This window comes from Pongo abelii, chromosome 1 (genome assembly GCF_028885655.2).
Source record: "Pongo abelii isolate AG06213 chromosome 1, NHGRI_mPonAbe1-v2.0_pri, whole genome shotgun sequence".
Classification (NCBI taxonomy): domain Eukaryota; kingdom Metazoa; phylum Chordata; class Mammalia; order Primates; family Hominidae; genus Pongo; species Pongo abelii.
The window spans coordinates 192,742,334-192,761,871 of NC_071985.2; the positions used below are offsets into that span (position 1 = coordinate 192,742,334).

The window sequence follows — 19,538 nt, forward strand, 5'->3', positions numbered from 1 at the left end:
CTCCATGGGCCCTGCTAAGGAGGTGGCCTGGTATTACACACTTAACTATAGCCAAGACCCTCCAGGGGTGGAGAAGATACTCACACAGCCACTTAGGAAGGTCAGGGCTAATTGACTACTTGGTTTCCCAGGTGCTCCCCAAAGAAGCCAAAAGCCAAGCCCTCACGGGAGCCCTGGCATGTAAGCCTAGCAAGTGGTGCTGGCAGAAGCTAGAGGTGGGTCCTGATGCCAGCTCTTCTCCCTTCTGAGCAGCAGAGGGCACAAGTTTGGGCATGTCATCCTATCATGTCCTCAGGGGTCTCTGGGACTGTACTGTGAGCGGAAAGCAGAGGGAAAAGGGAAGATTCTCTCCTCGCATGGACTGAAAATGACTGAATTTCAGGCACCCAGAGAGCTCAAGAGGTCACGTGTTCTCTGCGTCTCAACAGTCCATGCTATTAAAACAGCATCATGGCTTAGGGGGAAAAAAATACAGTTCTAGAGAGAGAAACAGGAAACCCGCTCTCTAGTCCTGGCTCTGCAATGAACATCTAGGGGAGCATGGACAAGGCACTTCTCATCTCCGGGGTTCAGTTTACTCATGTGTAAAATGGCAATTTGGGCTACATGTCTAAGATTATTTTTAGTTCCCACTAAGTCTATAAAACTAAAGGATAGGTGCCCTGATTTAAATACTGTACTTGTTTTAACAATTTCTGTCCACTCACTGTTAGTAGAGGACAGGACAGTTGCCCTAACCATCCAAACCCAGATACTACCTGCTACCCTGCCCCGCAATTCCTCACCCTCTGCCCCTGCCCAGGCTGGGTACCCTACCTGTCCATCTGTGAACTGGCTGAACTGCTGCTGTCCTTGCTGGACCTCTGTCTGTGTAATCTGTAAGAATCAAGATGGTAGAGTTGACATGTCAGCTGCAGGGTCTGATCCACCAGCCCACCACCCAGAAGTGGGTCAAAAAGGTCAAATGAGACAATGCATATAAAGTGCCCAGCAGGTGCTCAATGGGTAGTAAGAAAGCAAGCACTCCTCCTAATCTAGCACTGATGGCTACCTCAAGAGTTGGCAGCACAAAGTGACATCGAGAATCCTGGAGTACATAATAGATAGTTCCCACACCCATCTCTCTAACGAATGCCTACTCCCTCAACCACCCACTCATCTCAAAGTCTGAGGCTCAAACAGAACACATGGCCCCTAGGTGCTATGGTTTGGGGTAGAAGTCCTAAGAGTCAGTCTTTCAGCCAGTGAAGGCGGACTGCAAAGTGTCAGACAAAGTGGTGAGTGGTCTCTTTCATTCTTGGAAGGTGGGCTCCAAACCAAACCCGTATCACCCAGATCATCTGACTGGAATATGAAACACCCTGGCGAGCAAGTGGCCTTGGCCCCAGCAGTCCTCATGGCAAACCTATGAAGTACTTTTTCCGAGAGAGGCACTGTGCAGCCCTCTGGGCCAAAGGAGGGGAGGAGAAAGGGGGAGGGACAGGGAATGGAACAAAGACAACATTTATCACAAGTACTTAAAATCTTATGTGTGGACTGTGAATGGATTTTAGATAAATGTACTGACATGTAGAACCGCATATATAATGACAACTGCTGGGAGCAGCTTGGTAAACTAGAAAGAAGACTGCGGTGTGCATGCACATGTGTTCCTATGGAACATTTGGCCAGCAGTGTCCTCTGTGTACCATTTCCTGGAATCATCACAGCCAGCCTGCAAGACAAGGACTGTCCTCTCAAATGTCCTCACCATGGCCAAAAACAACCCCTGCAGGCCTACCCATGAGGCTATGAAGAACAAGAAAGGGAACAGGTATAACAGGCTTCATGACTGTTTCTTACTATTGTTCCTTATTTTGGTCCTTTTCCTTCCAACAGCCTATAAGATGCTTGAGGGCAGGAGCCCATACAAAGTTAGTATTCCAGAAATGTCTGCAGAATAAACAAGTGAGCCTGAGACAAATGGAAAATATTCCACATAGATAAGAAGGTTAACTGCTCTATGGCCAGCAGGATTGCCATTCATATTAGCTGAGATTTCATTTACCTTTAAATTTTATTTACATATTATTCATTCAGCTTCAGTCAACAAACATTTACTGAGCACCTACTAAGTACTAGGTTGTCATAATTACAACCTGTTGTTACAAAGATTTTCATTGCCTTCAGCTACCACTTTCTTGCTTCTCCCCAACCTCTCTCATTTTTTGGCTTTAGCTCTGTTCCCAAAACGGACTTTTATTTTTATTTTTTGAGACAGAGTCTCACTCTGTCGCCCAGGCTGGAGTGCAGTGGCACAATCTCAGCTCACTGCAACCTCCACCTCCTGGGTTCAAGTGATTCTTGTGCCTCAGCCTCCCAAGTAGCTGGGATGACAGGCATGCACCACCACGCCCAGCTAATTTTTGTATTTTTAGTGGAAACGGTTTTGCCATGTTGGCCAGGCTGGTCTCAAACTCCCGACCTCATGTGATCCACTTGCCTCGGCCTCCCTCCCAAAGTGCTGGGATTACAGGCGTGACCCACTGTGCCCAGCCCCAGACTGACTTCTGAGGAACCAAGAAGCTTCCTTCTCATTTCCTCCCACTCCCACGCAATTATGTTTTTTGGATCCCAGGGAAGGATCTTACGAGGTTAAAAAGAGGGGCTGGGGGAAGGGTGTGAGTCAGTATCAGTTACAGAAAAGCCGAGTCCTTAGGTAAGCCAGGGAGTGGGCACAGAAAGAGCCCTTAATGATCCCAGAGACTATATGGAACTCAGAAGCCTTGCTTTTGGCTCATTCCTCGTATTTTCCCAAATGAGATCTTTGGAGACCTGCTCTACAAACTCAGCCCTGTCACCACTGTCAATAGATACATCACCAGAAATGCAACTGGGCCAGACGGGTCCAGCTCTCAAACGATCGCTGCTTTTTTTGGGTCTGAGGCAAAAGAATCCATTAACAATGCCTCCCCTTGACCAGCACCCCCCATCTTCTGCAAATAATACCCACGTCCCTCAACACCCCCAAGCCCAGGGAGGCAGCCCCCTCACCATCTGTGACTCATAGCCATCAATATTGTAGGGCACGAGAGGAGAGGAGAAGGGCAATTTTTCTGGTTAGGGATGCAAGGGGAGGTGGGGGTAAAATCTAAGTAAGCTTTCCAAAGAGCACAGGAGGTGCCAGAACACAACAGCCACTTGGGTTTAAAGATGGAAACAGCCTGACGATCAGGCGATCTGTCGAACATTTCCCAGGTCTGATGGGTGTGCACACCTATAAGGTTTCTTTCAGGCACCTTTGAGGCTTCCCCTGACTCGCATTTCTTTGCCCCTTGAGAACAAGATGGTAAAAGAAAACACTTTGAATCTAATGTTCCAATTACCACCCATGCCTCTTGGGTGCAGAAGAGATATGGAGGGTGTGGGTGTGGTGCTTCTGGCTGAAGGATGAGGTGGCAAGACAGCTGAGTGCTGAGCACTCCTTTCCTGTCAGTAGCCATCTGCTCCTGGTCTCCAACACAAGCCTTGTGTCTCTGGGGCACATACCTGTTGAGCATTGGTGGCAAGCGTCTGGATCTGTCCCTGCACAACTTGAGTGCCTGATACAGGCTGGGCTAAGCGGATATACTGCAGCTGGCCGGCATTCAGCTGCACCTAGAGCAGGGGCAGAGACAAAGAGACCATAAGACATTGAGTATAATCTCAAACAGGCAAACTTTCCATGACCAGAGATGGTGATTGCCCCCTACCCCTCAAGCCCTCCAAAGAAGCCTGCGCTGAAAAAAGTCTCTTTTAAACAGAGGTCAAAACAAGCAAAACCAGAACATCCACATCCCACAAGTCACACAGCACAGAAGAGAATATGTTCCCTGAACGGACTTCAGAAAAAACTCCCAGAAGATCCTGTCACAAAGGTGAGAACAGCATGGCTGCATGCTCATTATTTGCCAGCTCTTAGCTACATGATCACAGCTTATCTTAGGAATTTATCTGACTGACATCATCAGAATGCCTGTACATTAAGTGTGGGCCTCTTTCGCTCCCATCTCCCACAATTCCCAATACTGTAAAGAGATCCAGCATCTGCCAGGAGCCCAAAGCAAACAGCCATCATTCCGCATCACAGCTCTCACACTGCCCTGCCCCATGCTGCACATTTTGGAGGCAAAAGCTGGCCTGCTTAACCATCTCTGTCCCCAAGAGCCAGGCTGGATGGGGGTCTGTGGGGCTTTTAGGATCCTCGGTGTTCAGCACTAGCTTCTGGCCAAACACCTCCCAAGAGGAAGGAGAATCAATAAACCTTTCACAGAAAACCCCATCATGGGAAACCAAAGCTACAAAAGCGCCCTTAGAGTCTCTCATGCTTACGATTAAATCTCAGATAATACAATAATACCACATGCTGCATTTAATTGTGTGCTAAAAGCCTTAACTCAGGCTCTTAATGCTCCAGTGTACCACGAAAGTATTAGTGTTTTGAGCTGGGGATGAAAAGAGGACCAAGGCAGTTACCACATCAGAGAACTGTACCTCAGCAAAGATGATGGTCAGCAGGGGAGGACTGCAGACATTCACACCCTCGATTTAGAGGAAATGAAAGGGGTTCTGGCAGCGTGGATAGACTAGGTCTCTATCTGCGGGCCCCAGAAACCACCTGCCCTGGCTGCCCAGCCTGCCTTTGTTGCAAGGGGGAGCTTCTTGTGGCTAACAGGCAAGTTTCCCTCTGGCCTTCAAGCCTCTGCTCTGGAGCAAATTTCCCTCTGGCCTTCAAGAGCTAACTTCACTGCAGGACTCTTCCATGAGGAAAATGCTAATGGGATGAAGCTGCATTCCTGCACGCAGTGTTCAATCAAAATGCTTCTCTGAGACTTCCAGCCTCACAGAATTTGAACTACCAAGAAGAAACCACCTCTCAAGTTCATGGTAGACCATTCCAGAATTGCCCACTTGAGGCAAGACGGAGGGACACACAATCTAAACCCATTAAAAATCTGGTTCAAAGGAGACAGGGCAAGAGTTATTATGACTTGCAGTCATTTCTTTCCTGAGAATATGCCAAGAGAAGCTGCTGGGAGGCTGTGGTGCCAAGCCTGAATTCCCCACCTAAATCCTATAATGCAGCTTCCTGGCAACAATGTTAAGTTGCTTGTGGGGAGGAAGGCAGCTGGGCGGAGGTTTGGAAAACCTCATCTACAGAGACTGATGGTGGCTAGTCCCAGGAGTCCCCAGAACTCCAGCCAGGGATCACAAGATGAAAGACTAAAGCCTTGTCCCAGGAGTGGGAGAAGGTATACTGACAGCTGCAGGGATGTTAAAATTTTCTAGCTGGGAAGAGCTCTTTGCAGAAACCCAAATGTGACTGAAAAGCTGTGAGCCAAATGGTTCCAAGCAGCTCTTCAACAAAACCAAGAAGCTTTCCTTTTTGGCCTAGGTTAAGACATTTGGTGATGATCCGTCCCTCATTCCTCTACAGCAGGACAGGTCTGGGGACCCTCATAGCTTTTTTTTACATTAATTACAGAGAAAATAAGCTCTGGGTTTTTGAAAGGGAAATAAAGTTTCCTTCCTGAAGCTCATCACTATTAGGAACATTCCAATGAGCTGCCTAAAGAGTCTGGAAATGAAGACTCCTACAGAAGGTGCCTGAGCCAGTGAAGATGAAGTAGTGAATTCTGCAACAAATCTTCTGGGCTAAAGCTCTGTGCCCCAGAGGGTTAAAGTATCTGCAAGGTGGAACTCTTCTCAGGCTTAAATGAACCTGTGGTGGTGCCTTTGCTTGCAAAAATGAGAACCATGCAACAGAAATCTTGAGGTTGGGGACTGAAACAATGAATCAAGGCAGAGCTCAGTCATCTGCAATCCATGGGTATCGTAAGCACACGTGAGAGAGGTGGAGAAAGAGACATACACACTCCACTTTCCTAAGCTTTCTCTTGGCCTATTACTACGTTAACTTCAGATGAAGAACAATTCCCAAACTGATCTAAGGATACTTTAAGTTATTTTCACAGAGGAAGTGGTTAACCAAGTCTACGTGAGTTTCTATACCTGCCTACGTTTCATTTATGACAAAAATGGCAAAGGGCAGGGAATAGAAGGACTGCTCTGTTTCACTCACTTTCCAGTTTTGGGGGGTCAAAATGACCAATGTACAGACTGCAAGTGTTAAGGACACATTTTACAAAAGAAGGAGTACAAATAAAAAAGCCAACAAATCTAAGAAATGAAATCCCTCAAGGCACACAGGAAGCAGCAGTCCACAGTAAAGGAATGGATAAGTTATATGAAAGCCAAAAATACACTTTGCTGCAGGCTCCACTGGGAACTGACTCATGAATATGCAACAAGTGTATTTATGGCCTTCCCTATACGCCTCCCTCTTATCCTCTGCTAATCAAATACAGGACTGCCTCACAGGGCCTTTGGGCCTTGGCATGGGTAGTGGTTACAATGATTTCCCTGCATAGGTGGAATGAGGGGAAATCGAGAGGAGCTGCCCAATAGTGGTGAACCTGAACCTAGATTAAAGGAAAGCAGGGAACAAACACAGTGAAGCAAGTTGTGGGGAAAGCAGGAAACAAACACAGTGAAGCAAGTTGTGGTCAGGAACACTGAGCATACAGGTTAAAAACAAAACAAACACATACACGCATATATATAAATAAGTACTGAGGGCTGGGCGTGATGGCTCACGCCTGTAATCCCAGCACTTTGGGAGGCCGAGGCGGGTGGATCACCTGAGGTTAGGAGTTAGAGACCAGCCTGGCCAACATTGTGAAACCCTGTCTCTACTAAAAATACAAAAATCAGCTAGGCATGGTGGCACGTGCCGATAATCCCAGCTACTCGGGAGGCTGAGGCAAGAGAATCGCTTGAACCTGGGAGGCGGAGGCTGCAGTGAGCTGAGATCAAGCCACTGCACTTCATCAGTCTGAGTGACAGAGCAAGACCTGTCCCCTCCCCAAAAAAAAAAAAAGGGATTATGCATGCGTGTGATATATATATCAAGGTATATATATATATGTATCAAGGTGTATATACATACATATATATATATTATCTTTAAGTACTTCCTTCTATAAAGTTGTAAAGACAGACCTCAGGGCAGGACTCACCGGGATCTGCTGGATCTCTCCTGTGTTAGTGATGATCTGCTGCATCACCTGCATGGTCTGTCCAGTGCCACTCTGGGCCTGTTGGGCTTGACCCTGTGGCTGGGCCTGGACAATCTGCACCTGCTGACCTTCTCCAACCTGCATTGTCACAGGTGTGGTCTGAAAGGAAGAGTTATGAGAATGCTGCATGAGTTCAGGCTCAGAGCCCACAGGATTACCGAGAGGTTAATAACGAGCAATGTGCCAGGAGCAAACCCTCTCCATGAATGCCTAAACTCATCTCAATACTAGTAATAACCTACAGAGTCCTCTGGGTTTACAGCATTGCTGAAGTTACTCTCCAAAACGAAAGAAAAACCAAAAATATTTTTGGGCTCACAGTACAAATATTTGCATGGGTCCCAAACATAAATCTCTGTGCCCCAAATGCTGCAACTTTTCACAGCCCCTTTAGTGATAAGGCACATACACTACAGAAAAAATCAAAAGCAACCATGACAGTTTACTTCAGAAATAGCCAAAGTCAAGTCTGGGGCAGGTGAATTTGGAGGGTAACATTAAATGGAAAGGGTCAGTATGAATTTATTTAGTTCAGGATCATGTGCTCTTTCTTAGGCATGTAAGACACTGAGAGAAAAATAAAGCACAGGGGTGTATCTCCGAGGCTGGCCCTAGTGCACACTGGCTCTCACCCCATTCAAGCTGCAGAGCAATTCCTGCCCACACTGGCCAGATGGCTGCTCTGGACCACAGCATGGCTTCCCACAGGAGAGCAAACACTGCTAACTCACTGGGCACTGTTAAGACACAGACGCTTAACTAAGTCTACCCCTAATTAATAGAATTTAAGAAAGCAAGAACTCTAACTTTCTAAAAATAGCAATCTCGGATTTAAGAAATTTCTGCTCAATGTGTATGACTTGGCAGATTGTCTCTCACACACAATGGTTATAGTCCTGTGAAATGTACTCTTTTGAGATGGTAAAGACACAAGCTGCCAAAAGGGTCAATTATTCTTTCAAATCTCAAACCGTTAGTACTATTTGTGACTTTTACAGGTTACCTAGAGCAGTGAGCCTATCTGGGCTCATCTGGTGGTGGTAGTGATGGGGGGCGGCAGGGGTGTGGGCGTGGGTGGAGCCTTTTAAACTACACCTGTACACCCAATCCCTGACTTGAATTCTGTCACTATCTCTCCTCACTCTGAATTAATCACCTCAATAAGAAGACTATGGAACTCTCAATGAATCATAAACTTCAACTGATGTTGCTATTCTGATGTTCTTAATTCTGACTGCATAGGTTACTGAAAATTACAACTATGCATCCAAAGTTACAAGGGAAGGGGATGTGTTCCGGGAACGACAGATGAGATTCAAGGGATTACTAAGGAGAAATTACTATAAACTGGAGGAGGGCAGAAAAGAAAGATGACAGTGTGTTCTAAAAGTACATGCAGTGGGCTAGGCTAACAGAAAACATCTCTTCCATTCTTGTACCACAATTTTCAACTCAGCCTATTCCCAACCTCCAGAAATAAGTTTCCAATTTATGACAGAAAACACAGGATTAATTTTACCAAAATATGCATTCTTTCCAACTCTGTTTTAATACATATGTATTCTGTCCTACAAAGGATATTTGCACTCAACTTGAAATAGCCATCACTACGGGTCCAGGGAGATGTGACACAGCACAAGGCCACCCTGAAGCAGCAGGATGATGAAAGAACAGCCAGGAAATGCTGGGAAGGACCAACTTCACCATCCTCACAAGCCTTATCAGCTCCAAGCTGAGCATGTCTCTGGGTTGGCAGAGAAGAGCATAGATGAAATTCTCGCTGACTAAAAAGAAATGCACGCTGCCAACTCATCACTGTACAGTATCAACCCAATTTTCCCAAGAGGATTTCCAAGGTATTTCTAAATCATTTCAGGAAAATGAGGGCTTGTGTTAGCATGGCAGCTGTCAAATCATGTATGGTGTGCCCTGCTGTCAGGGCACAACAGCCATGAGCTTCTTAGGATGATCAGCCAATCAGAGCCTGCCCTTGGCAGACTCCCTCTAAGTTCACTCTGTAAAGGGATAAAGCCTTTGGCAGGTAAAGCTTTCCCACTGCGGAGGCACAAGCATTAGCCAAAGAAGGTCCCTTAGGCATCATGGTACAGTCGAGGCCTTGAGCCAGTGACCGAGCAGCCATTATCTTTGAACCCTCCTGCCTAGCACAGTGTCTGGCATAGAACAAGCACTCAATACATTTTTGTTATACGGTTAAGTAAAATGATCAGAGAATAAATTCTAAAATCATAATTACTTTTTTTTTTTTTTTTTTTGAGACAGTCTCGCTCTGTCACCCAGATTGGAGTGCAGTGGCACGATCTCAGCTTACTGCAACATCTGCCTCCCAGGTTCAAGAGATTCTCCTGCCTCAGCCTCCCCGAGTAGCTGGGACTACAGGCGCCCGCCACCACGCCCAGCTAATTTTTGTATTTTTAGTAGAGATAGGGTTTCACCATATTGGTCAGGCTGGTCTTGAACTCCTCGCCTTCCTTGTGATCTGCCCACCTCGGCCTCCCAAAGTACTGGGATTACAGGTCTGAGCCACTACGCCCAGTCATAATTACTTATTTTTAATTCTCTGTGTGTTTGTTTTTGAGACAAGGTCTTGCCATGTTGCCCAGGCTGGTCTCCAACTCTTGGGCCCATGCGACCCTCCTGCTTTGGCCTCCCAAAGTGATGGGATTATAGGTGTGAGCCACCGCACCTCGCCAAATCATAATTACTTAAATCTACCTCCTAACCGGGCATGGTGGCTCATGCCTGTCATCCCACCACTGTGGGAGGCCAAGGTGGGAGGATGGCATGAAGCCAGGAGTTTGAGACCAGCCTGGGAAACATAATGAGACCCCATCTCCACAAAAAAAATTAAAAATTATCCAGGTGTGGTGGCACATGCCTGGGAGTCCCAGCTCCTCGGGAGGCTGAGGCAGAAGGACTACTTGAGCCCAATAGTTTGAAGCTGCAGTAAGCTATGATTGTGCTACTACACTTCAGCCTGAGTGACCAAGTGAGAACTTACCTTTAAACAAACATCAATCAATCAATCTACCTCCACCCCATTTTTTTTCTTCTAGGCAAACTCAGCTCCTTATTAGAATATACAAGGCTGTCCAGGATGTGTTTACTATCTATCTTTCTGAACTTGCCTAGATGGTCCTCTACGCTGACTACTTTCCCACGGCCCCCGGTACTGTTTCTCACCTCTGAGCCTTTGCCTGTGCTGTGCCCTCTACTGGCAATACCACCCTTTCCCACTTTCTTTGATTAATTTCCACTGTTCCCCAAGACTCACATTATTCCCTTCAGAAACATTACCTGACCACCTCGTTCACATCTTTCTTAGCTACTCATCCCCTCCCCTATATATATACACACACATATACATATATATACACACACATATATAATACACACATATATACACACACACACATACATATATATACACACACATATAATACACACATACACACACACACACACACACACACATATATATTTTTTAAGACAGGATCTTGTTCTGTCACCCTGGCTGGAGTGCAATGGCACAATCACAGCTCACTGTAGCCTTGACCTCCTTGGCTCAAGCGATCCTCCCAACTCAGCCTCTTAAGTAGCTGGGACCATAAGAGCACGCCACCATGGCTGGCTAATGTTCTGATGTTGTGGTAGAGACGGGGTCTCACCATGTTGCCCAGGCTGGTCTTGAACACGTGGGCTCAAGCAATCCTCCTGCCTCGGCCTCCCAAAGTGTTGGCATTACAGACATGAGCCACCACATGCCCCTGCCTTGTTTTTTTTAATTAAAGAAGAGGTCTTGCTGTGCTGCCCAGTCTGAAGTGCAGTGGCATGATCCTACCTCACTGTAACCTCAAACTCCTGGGTTCCTCCCACCTTGGCCTCCCAAAGTGTTGGGATTACAGGCATGAGCCACTGCGCTGAGCCAAGGTACTTCTTTAAATGTGTTCCTATAACACCCTATACACATTCCCACGTGGTGGTACAACCTTTAAGTATTTGTATCCTCAACTAAATTGTGAATTCCTTGAAAATAAGGACTGTTTTATTCATGTTGTATCCCCAATACATAGTACAGAACTTTACTCTCAGAGGATGCTCAGTGTTTGATGAATAAATAATGATTGACAGAGAATTTGGATTCAGAGCTCATAGTACAGAGTTCTCTGCAGCCTCACACAACCCCCAACAAACATGAATGCTACTGCTCTCAACACTACTACTGGGGAGAGAAAGAGTCCTCTGATTACTATCGTAAAAAGAGAAGGTCACTTGACACAAATATGGGACAGAGAAATGACGGGCAGAAGGAGTATGCAACTTGGCAATGATACCTAATCTCTCCCTTTAAGGGCACAAATTCCACTTCTGACACAGACACACAGACAGCAGGCATGGAGTTCACTTTAGCACCTCTACTCTTCATAAGGCATTTCAGACATTTTTTTTTTCCTTCTAAAATTTCTGAGCTAATAGGGATCCTGGAGAACACACTGTCTAGTACACTTTCCTCATATGACCTTTGAGAAAAACAGGGTCCAGAGAGATTAGGGTAACATCTCACCCCAGTAGCTGAATCTGGGGAAAAGTTCCAGTTTCCAGACTTTAAATCCAGTGCTCTATAATGATCTGGCTGCCTCTCTGCCCTCATCAAGCTCTGCCCATCCAAAAACCTAAGGGGCACTGTCTTGCTGGATGGGCATCCTCAGCAGCTCACAGACCTGGCCCTGCTGAGGCTGTGCGATGATGATCTGCCCAGGCTGGATGGTGGTCGTGGAGCTGGTGGTCTGCTGGCCTTGCTGCTGGCCCTGGACTTGGACAGCGGCGGGCTGCTGAGCCAGTGTGAAATAGTACTGGACTGGCTCGGCAGGAGTTACAGACTGGCGCACGTCCTCCTGTTGGGTGGAAAGAGAGACAGGTAAGAGGAAAAGAACCGACTCAGCAGCCGCCACAGTGAATTTCCACTCTTCCCCCAAACAGGCTATGTGCAGTTGCCTGCTGAATGCTGAGCTCTCCACATTTGAAGCCAAAGGAAAGTGGAATTCAAAGAGACCAGTTATGCTAAATCAAACTAAAAATAACAGATCCTATAGGCTTCACAAAACATACAGCCAATTTCTGAAGTATGAAATAATCACCCATTGCATGATAAGTTGCAAACGGGCAAATAAGTACCGTAACTAAAAACCACGCACCAGCAGTGCTTGTCAGTAAATGCTGTCAAGGCCTGTGATCTGAGAACAGTGCTAATTGCAAGTGTTGGGAAGATGCTACCCAAACATCATGCCTCTCAGGCCTGGTCCCAATCTCCCAAATAGGCAGCGCTCTTCTCGTTTTATCCCCACCACTTCAAGGGGGACAGAACAGGTTAATGGGAAACAGGGCTTTTCCTGAGCTGAAATTTCAGGATCGAGAGCACTGGTAGGCAAGTACCCAGCTTTTCACAGCTTGTTGAAAGCTCTGTGGTCACTGAGGGCATGTCTATCCAGTGTCACATCTGGTTCTGGTTGTACTTAGCCACAGAAGCGCAACCCAGGGGGCCTGATGGACAGCTCTCCGCTGGGGTACTGCCTTGGCTGATTAGGGAGGTCGCATTCTGTCCGATCTGCGGAGTGGAGACTGTTCCTTCTTCAGCTGATGTTTTCCATGGCAGAAGGAGTAAACAACCCTCTCCCAGCCACCTTGAGCTCACAGCTGAGAGTGTAGGATGTTTACACACACTACAGCATGGTTATAGCCCACAGGGTCCAGGGTTGGTCAGCCCCTGACCACTGACACAGAACGGCGTCTGATCCGGAGTGACCTGTGTGACACATGGTGCCCCTGCCTGGGACAACAAAAACAATAAAAACACAGAACCACTTGGGCTGGCTGAGTAAAAATATTAGCTAAATTTACTCATGTCCTTATTCAGGGCAAAGTTTCCCACGTTCCAGAAAAGAGGAAAAGACACTTCTTAGATGTACACAGACCCTGTGGATTGCCTCAAACTCCCCAAAGTAACATTTACAAAGCTGGTATTGACCCCATCCGCACACTATGTTAGGTGCCCTGAACAGTGCTTCCAAAGTACTGTCCTCATAGTATACATTTTTGCACTTGCATGTCAAATTAACTGTTCTACTAAAATGTTAAACACCATGAGGGCAAAGCCTAGCTCTCTCTTGCTCTCTGCTATCCCCTGCGTTCCCAGGTAGGCACTCAATAAGTGCTTACTGAATGATGAATGGATTTAGACAGGCAGACAGTTAGAGGCAGGAAAGTACTTCTCTGAATCCAACTTGCTGGTGTGACAAATTCTCTTAACCCAACAGCTGTTACCAATAAAAAAAGCAGTCTCTAAACTCTTTTTTGGTACCTCTAGGACTCTGTGGCCACAGTGTGAGGAAGCAGCTAGTGTCCCCTGTGGAACAGAGCTGAGTATCCTTTGCCTGAAGTCTGGGGGCTAGGATACTAAAACTAGGACTGCCAGTATCTAGCCACTGAGAAACATGGGTCTCTGCATGACATGGTTACTTGACAGCCATCTACCCAGCTTAGGGATCACCTGTAACATTCTGGGTTTCTAAGTTAATATATGAACTGACTTTTTAGGTTAATATAGTCTGTGCTTCAGACACAAATAGTTTTAACCCTCAATATGATTATGCTGAGGCAGAAGGAAAAGGAGATTCCCTTTTATTTTCATCTAGGTCTCAATTTCCACAACAATTTAAAAATGGCAACGTCAACTCCATTTCAACCCCAACTTATCATCATTATAAATAAATGTCAGCCTGGAAACTAGGTCTTGGCTGTGGCAAGGCTAAAATACTGATACCTTTTGCAGCCAAGAAACAGAAGCCAACTGCTCTTTGCAAAGCTGTAGGTTCAAGGTACTTGTGTTCCACTGAGATCTCCCTTATTATTTTACAAAAAGCACAAATCACTGAAATCCAGACCTAACTTGGAAAAGCTCTTGGGTAATGAGAGGGTATACAGGAATGAGAGCCCCAGAACCAGCCGTGTAGGAAGCTAGGCAGCAGGGAGACACCTGCATTTTCTAGCCATGACCTGTGATTGTTTAGTCTCCAGTTATCCCCGACTATAGCTGATCTAGTATTGAACATGATCTTTTTGTCAGACAAAAAGCAAACCCTTTAAAAACCCCTTCCAGAACCCAAAATATCTCTTGCCAAAAGCTGTGAGAACAGGTAAAGAGCTCCTCCTATGCTGCTTACTATATCCTCTTAAACTGTTTATGAACTAGACAGTATCTAGGACACTGAGAATCAAGTGGAGGCACCTAGGTTTGTGTTGTTAGGACAAGGCACAACTGTTCTCAAATCACTGGAATGGAAGAAGGCATATCCAAGGCTCTTCTGCATTATGAAGTCTCATTCTGCCAATGGAGGTCAAGCTAGCAAGGAAATGATTATGCTTGGTTTAAAGAAATGGGTGAAAAGATAATGACATTTCAATGGGCAGGAACTTTCAACTCATAGCTTTAGTGGGGCAGAAGTCAGGCCTCAACTACCTCCTACCTTCAAATAATCTTTACTTGCTTCTCTGAAGAACAAGTGAAACTCTCAAGTATCTTTGAGAAGTCAGGGCCTTAGACTCACATTTCAGTATTTCTGACTAGTTCCTTTTCCCAGCAGTGGGAGGTTGCCCCAAGTGGCAGAACAATGCTTTAATGACTGGATCAATCCAGAATGGGGCACTTGCTCAACTTTAGCAGTGGCCTCCCTGAGTTTGCTCTTGGAATCCTTTCAGAAGCTGAGACTGACAAACAGTGCCAGAGAAGAGCAGCATCACATCCTAGGGCCATCTCTACAGTGTTGTGCATCCAGCCCTGCCTGACTGGAAAAAAGTACATTCGCTTTAGTAGCAAGAGTGAACTGCTGCCTCCTTCAGAAAGGGTGGGTTTTGGAGAGTAGGCGTTTTAAAGGACTTTAGGAGGTGCCAGCCAATTTGGAGCCTGGGAAAACTTCGTGTCTACAGAGGATTAAAAATGCTATCTTAGAATTTCAGGCCAGTTTTCAGCAATCTCAACCTTTCAAAGGCCAGGCAGCAGCTGTCCCGAATACGATGCCAATCAATGCCTTGAACACCTACAAAGAACTAAATCCAAGCAACAAGAAGCTGTTTCAGCTAGACACACTTTAAAAGCAGATGGATCATAGCATTTCAAGTCTGGCTAAGATGGAATAAGGAGCTGTATGACACCCCGAGAGACCCAGAAGCACTGAGGAATTTGGAGGAACTGACAGGATGTGACCCTTCTCTCCAGCCAGTGTATTCAGCAGGCAGCCCATAGAAAACAAGGAGTTAGCACAATGAGAGTGAGCAAGGCCTGATTTCATCACAGAGCTCACTATCTTGTTTTAAAGGGGGCTTCTGATAGACAAAAGGAGAAAACAATTTCAACAAGGAAAGCAGGTGTATGATACTCTTTGTTCTGAAGGAAGATAAATGGCCTGAGTTCTTGTTGTTGTGACTTCTGAGAGAGGAGGGAAGGACCCCCAAGAGGAGGAACTGAGCCTGTGGGCACAAACCTGCAATGTTTCAAAGCCGATGCATAGCTGGGGACGACTGTGGCAGCCTGCCGCTGTAAACATCCGACTGAAAGCTCCTCTGAACACCTTACAGCTTCCAGTCAAGGATGTTTACAGTAGCAAAGACTGCCCAGAAAGAACGGAGACGCAGTGAGGCACACCCTACTCTAGTAAGGAGGTGACAGAGGGCTTGCTAATCCAAAGGCCCTCATGCAGGGTCAGAATTACAAATGTTCATTAGGATGCCCACTTCTCCTAGACTTTCTCTGACTGGTTATTAATACAGGCTGGGATGGGGAGAATGGTTGTCACTGAATGACTACTTCTAAGGATAATATACTATGAAATAATTAATTAAAAATAAAGTTTTATATAACAAAGCAAGCAGAACAAGGCACAGCTTTGCTCCTGTGAGATTCTGCCACTATTCCCCAAGTGGCACCTAGTGAATCATGCAATCTGCATGCTAAAAACAATGAGCTCTAAAGGACAGAGGTCTATTACAATCACAATTAAGAGCTATGTGTACCCAAGATGCTGAAAAAACAACTAGTGTGACCTTTGGAGAGGGGCAGGCAGAAGAGAAGGGAACGCAGACATTCATATTCTTTCTTGTGATTGCTTGCAAAACAGCTCAAGTGGTGGTTCTCAAATCTGGCTGCACATTAAAAGCGTCCAGGGAGTTTTAAAAGGTACTGATGCCTGGGCTCCATCATGAGATTCTGATTCAGCTGATGTGGGTTAGAGCCTGGGCGCTGATATTTTTAAAACTCCAACAGGTGATTCTAGTGTGCAGTCAGGGCACTATATAAAGACATAAAGAACCACAATATAGAGGAAGAGAAAACATAGTCCATTCACTCCAAATACCACTGTGCACATAGAGAAGCTGTTTCTTAAAAATCTAAAATCTATAACTTTCTGGGAATATTCTCCTATCCCAGATGAAGAGCTCTGATAGACTTCCTAAGATAACTTGAAATGAGCTTAACTTTACCATTTGTAACTAAAGTCTTTCATTTTCATTTTGTCTATTTTCACTGAAATACCACTTCAGAGGCACTGAGTTAAAAGTATCCAGAAATGAGTAACAGAAGGAGATGTTAGGAATGAATCTGGTCTAGAAACGAGGAGCAAAAGGAATAGCAAATGACTTGTGCTGAGAGAGGAGAAGGAGCGTATCTGACACCAGTATGCAAAGCGCTCTTCAGTCAGCAGCAACTGCAATGCCTTCACAGCTCACCTGACGCTTTGGAGGTTTCAGTTCATCTCTTGGAACAATATCGATGAGAAAATCAAACTGATCAAATTTTGTAATTGCCATGGCGATATCATTTCTCTGTAACAAAGAAAAGTGGTGTGAAAAATTAGCCTGGGGAGAAACTAGTTCACTTGGCTTTATACCCTCCAAGTAAGGTAAGACGACTTTTAAGCCAAACTAAACACCTACGGGTAAGTCTACAGCTGAAATAAGCACAGCCGAACTCATATACTTTAAATGATCAGACGTGGTGGACAACCATCAACAAAAAAGAAAGAGATACATGTAACTCACACTGTAAAATGGGATATCTGAGCCTCCAACCACGGCTACTCCTGCTTGATCCTCTCCCCGCGATTTTCAAATTACAAACCTAGTAATCTCAATTAGTAGGTTTCTGGTCACTCTGTGGGTTAGCAAAGTTAGGTTTATAATCTTTTTAAGGCCCTAAATAATATTTTCCCTTTGGTTCACAAGTAGTTATAATCTATTTTGGATTTCTTAGGTAAAATACTAATTCAATAACTTTTTGCAACATTTTCAAGTCACTGGATCTATATACACTAAGTTCTCACAAGCTATGGTTTTTATTTGGGAATTCTAAATTGCAATACTTAAACCATGGGTTTATCATTGCAGTTTTGAATTCCCAAATAAAAACCATAGCTTGTGAGAATTCTGATATTCATAGTTTGTGCTATGAACAGCAGCAAGAGAGGTCAGAGAACACAGGAGTCAGAGGGCTAATGATACTGAAACCAAGACCTGCTCTAATGGGGGTTTCTCTCCAAGTGTGGTACTTCCTTTCTTTGAACAATAAAATTGAAAGATTTTTACTAAAACCCAACATATTATGTATAGTTAAGATTCGTGTACTTTACTAAAGATTTAAAGTAAAAGGAAAAACAATATGAAAAAACACTGAACTCTAGTGAATGATATGCATGTTAAAGTATTTGGGCAAAGTAAACTTTACAATGCACTTAAAAACAGATTACTTGAAGGATGGATAGAGGGATAAATAGATATGGGAATAAAATAAGCATAGTAAAATGTTTATGGTAGAATCTAGGTTGTAAGTATACAGGTATTCACTGTAAACTTTGCTTATGTTTGAAATTTTTCATAATAAAATGCTGGGGAAAATGTTAACACACTAACAGAAATCTTTAGCAAACTCTATATACCACACCTTAAAAGGTGACTTATCAGACAAAACAGGAGGGGATGGAAATTTTTTTTTCTTTCCCTTGTATCTGTGATGGCCCCAAGCCTCTGAAATGCAAAACTCTAGTCCACCCTTCTTGCCAACCATGAGCTTGACAATAAACCCTCCCAAACTGAAGCAGGGCCCATCTTAAGACTGCCAGAACTCATTTAAGATGACTACAATATAGTGTCACATTTTTTGATGTCATCTACTCTACCTATCTAAATGGCTCATTTATTGATGGAATAAAAGGGGAAAAAGAAAAATAATAAACATCTCCAGCATATAATAAGATGTTCTGGAGTATTTAGGAAACATAGATACACTTAAGTTGGTCTTCCTAAAATTTTTATTTTGCTTTTTAAATTCCCTGAGGCAGAAGGATCGCTTGAGCCAGGAGTTTCAAGACCAGCTCTGGGCAACATAGTAAGGCCTCATCTCTACAACAGCAACAACAAAAATTTTAAGCCAGATATGGTGACACGCACCTGTAGTCTCAGCTACTTGGGAGGCTGAGGTGGGAGGATCACTTGAGCCCAGGAGGTCGAGGCTGCAGTGAGCTGTGATTGCGCCACTACACTCCCGCCTAGGCCACAGAGTGAGACCCTGTCTCAAAAAATAAAAAAGGAATATAGAAAGTTCCTTCTAGCCCTTTCCAGTCAATATCCTTCCCCACACTCCCCTAAATCTGGGCAACCACAACTCTGATTTCTATCACTATAGGTGGTAATAATGCATTGTATCACGCACTACGTAATTTTTTCCTTCTGGTTCCTTTTGTTAACATAGTATCTTTGAGATTTATCCATGTTGTATGGAGCAATGGTTTGTTTCTTTTTATTGCTGAGGAGGAATCCATTTCATCAATACCTCAGAATTTGTTTATATATTCCTATACTGATGGACACTTGAGTTGTTTCCAGTTTTGGGGTAGTATAAACAAGGTTGTTAAGAGCATTTTTATATAAGAATGGCTACAGTTCTTTTGGGTACATACCTAGGAGTGAAATGGCTGGGTTACAGAGTAGGGGGATATGTTTATCAGAAAACATCAAATATTTTTTCAAAGTGACTGTACCACTTTAGATTCTGACCAGCACCACTTTAGATTCAGACCAGCAATATATGAGTTTCAGACACTCCACTTCCTCACCAACTGTGGTATTGTCAGTCTTTTTTATTTTAGGTACTGTAGTGGGTGTAAAACAGTATCTCACTGCGGTTTTGTATTTCCCCAATGACTAATGATGTTGCACATCTTCTCATGGGTTTATTGGGCATTTGTTTATCTTTTTTTCTGAAGGTCTGTCCAAGTGTTTTGCCTATTTTATTTTCTAATCTGAACTGATCTTGAA

General features: G+C 44.7%; 1 protein-coding gene across 6 annotated transcripts in view; it reads right to left on the reverse strand.

The window, feature by feature from the left end:
- The window catches only part of NFYC (nuclear transcription factor Y subunit gamma), a 79,848-nt gene that overhangs the window by 1,368 nt on the left and 58,942 nt on the right, over positions 1-19,538 (reverse strand). For all 6 annotated transcript variants that reach the window (XM_009251692.4, NM_001132348.1, XM_054520006.2 and 3 more), the window contains 5 exon segments: positions 16,956-17,051; positions 11,897-12,070; positions 7,098-7,256; positions 3,529-3,636; positions 817-876 (listed from right to left, as the gene is read on the reverse strand). In XM_009251692.4, coding sequence (XP_009249967.1) covers positions 817-876; positions 3,529-3,636; positions 7,098-7,256; positions 11,897-12,070; positions 16,956-17,051 — 597 coding nt within the window.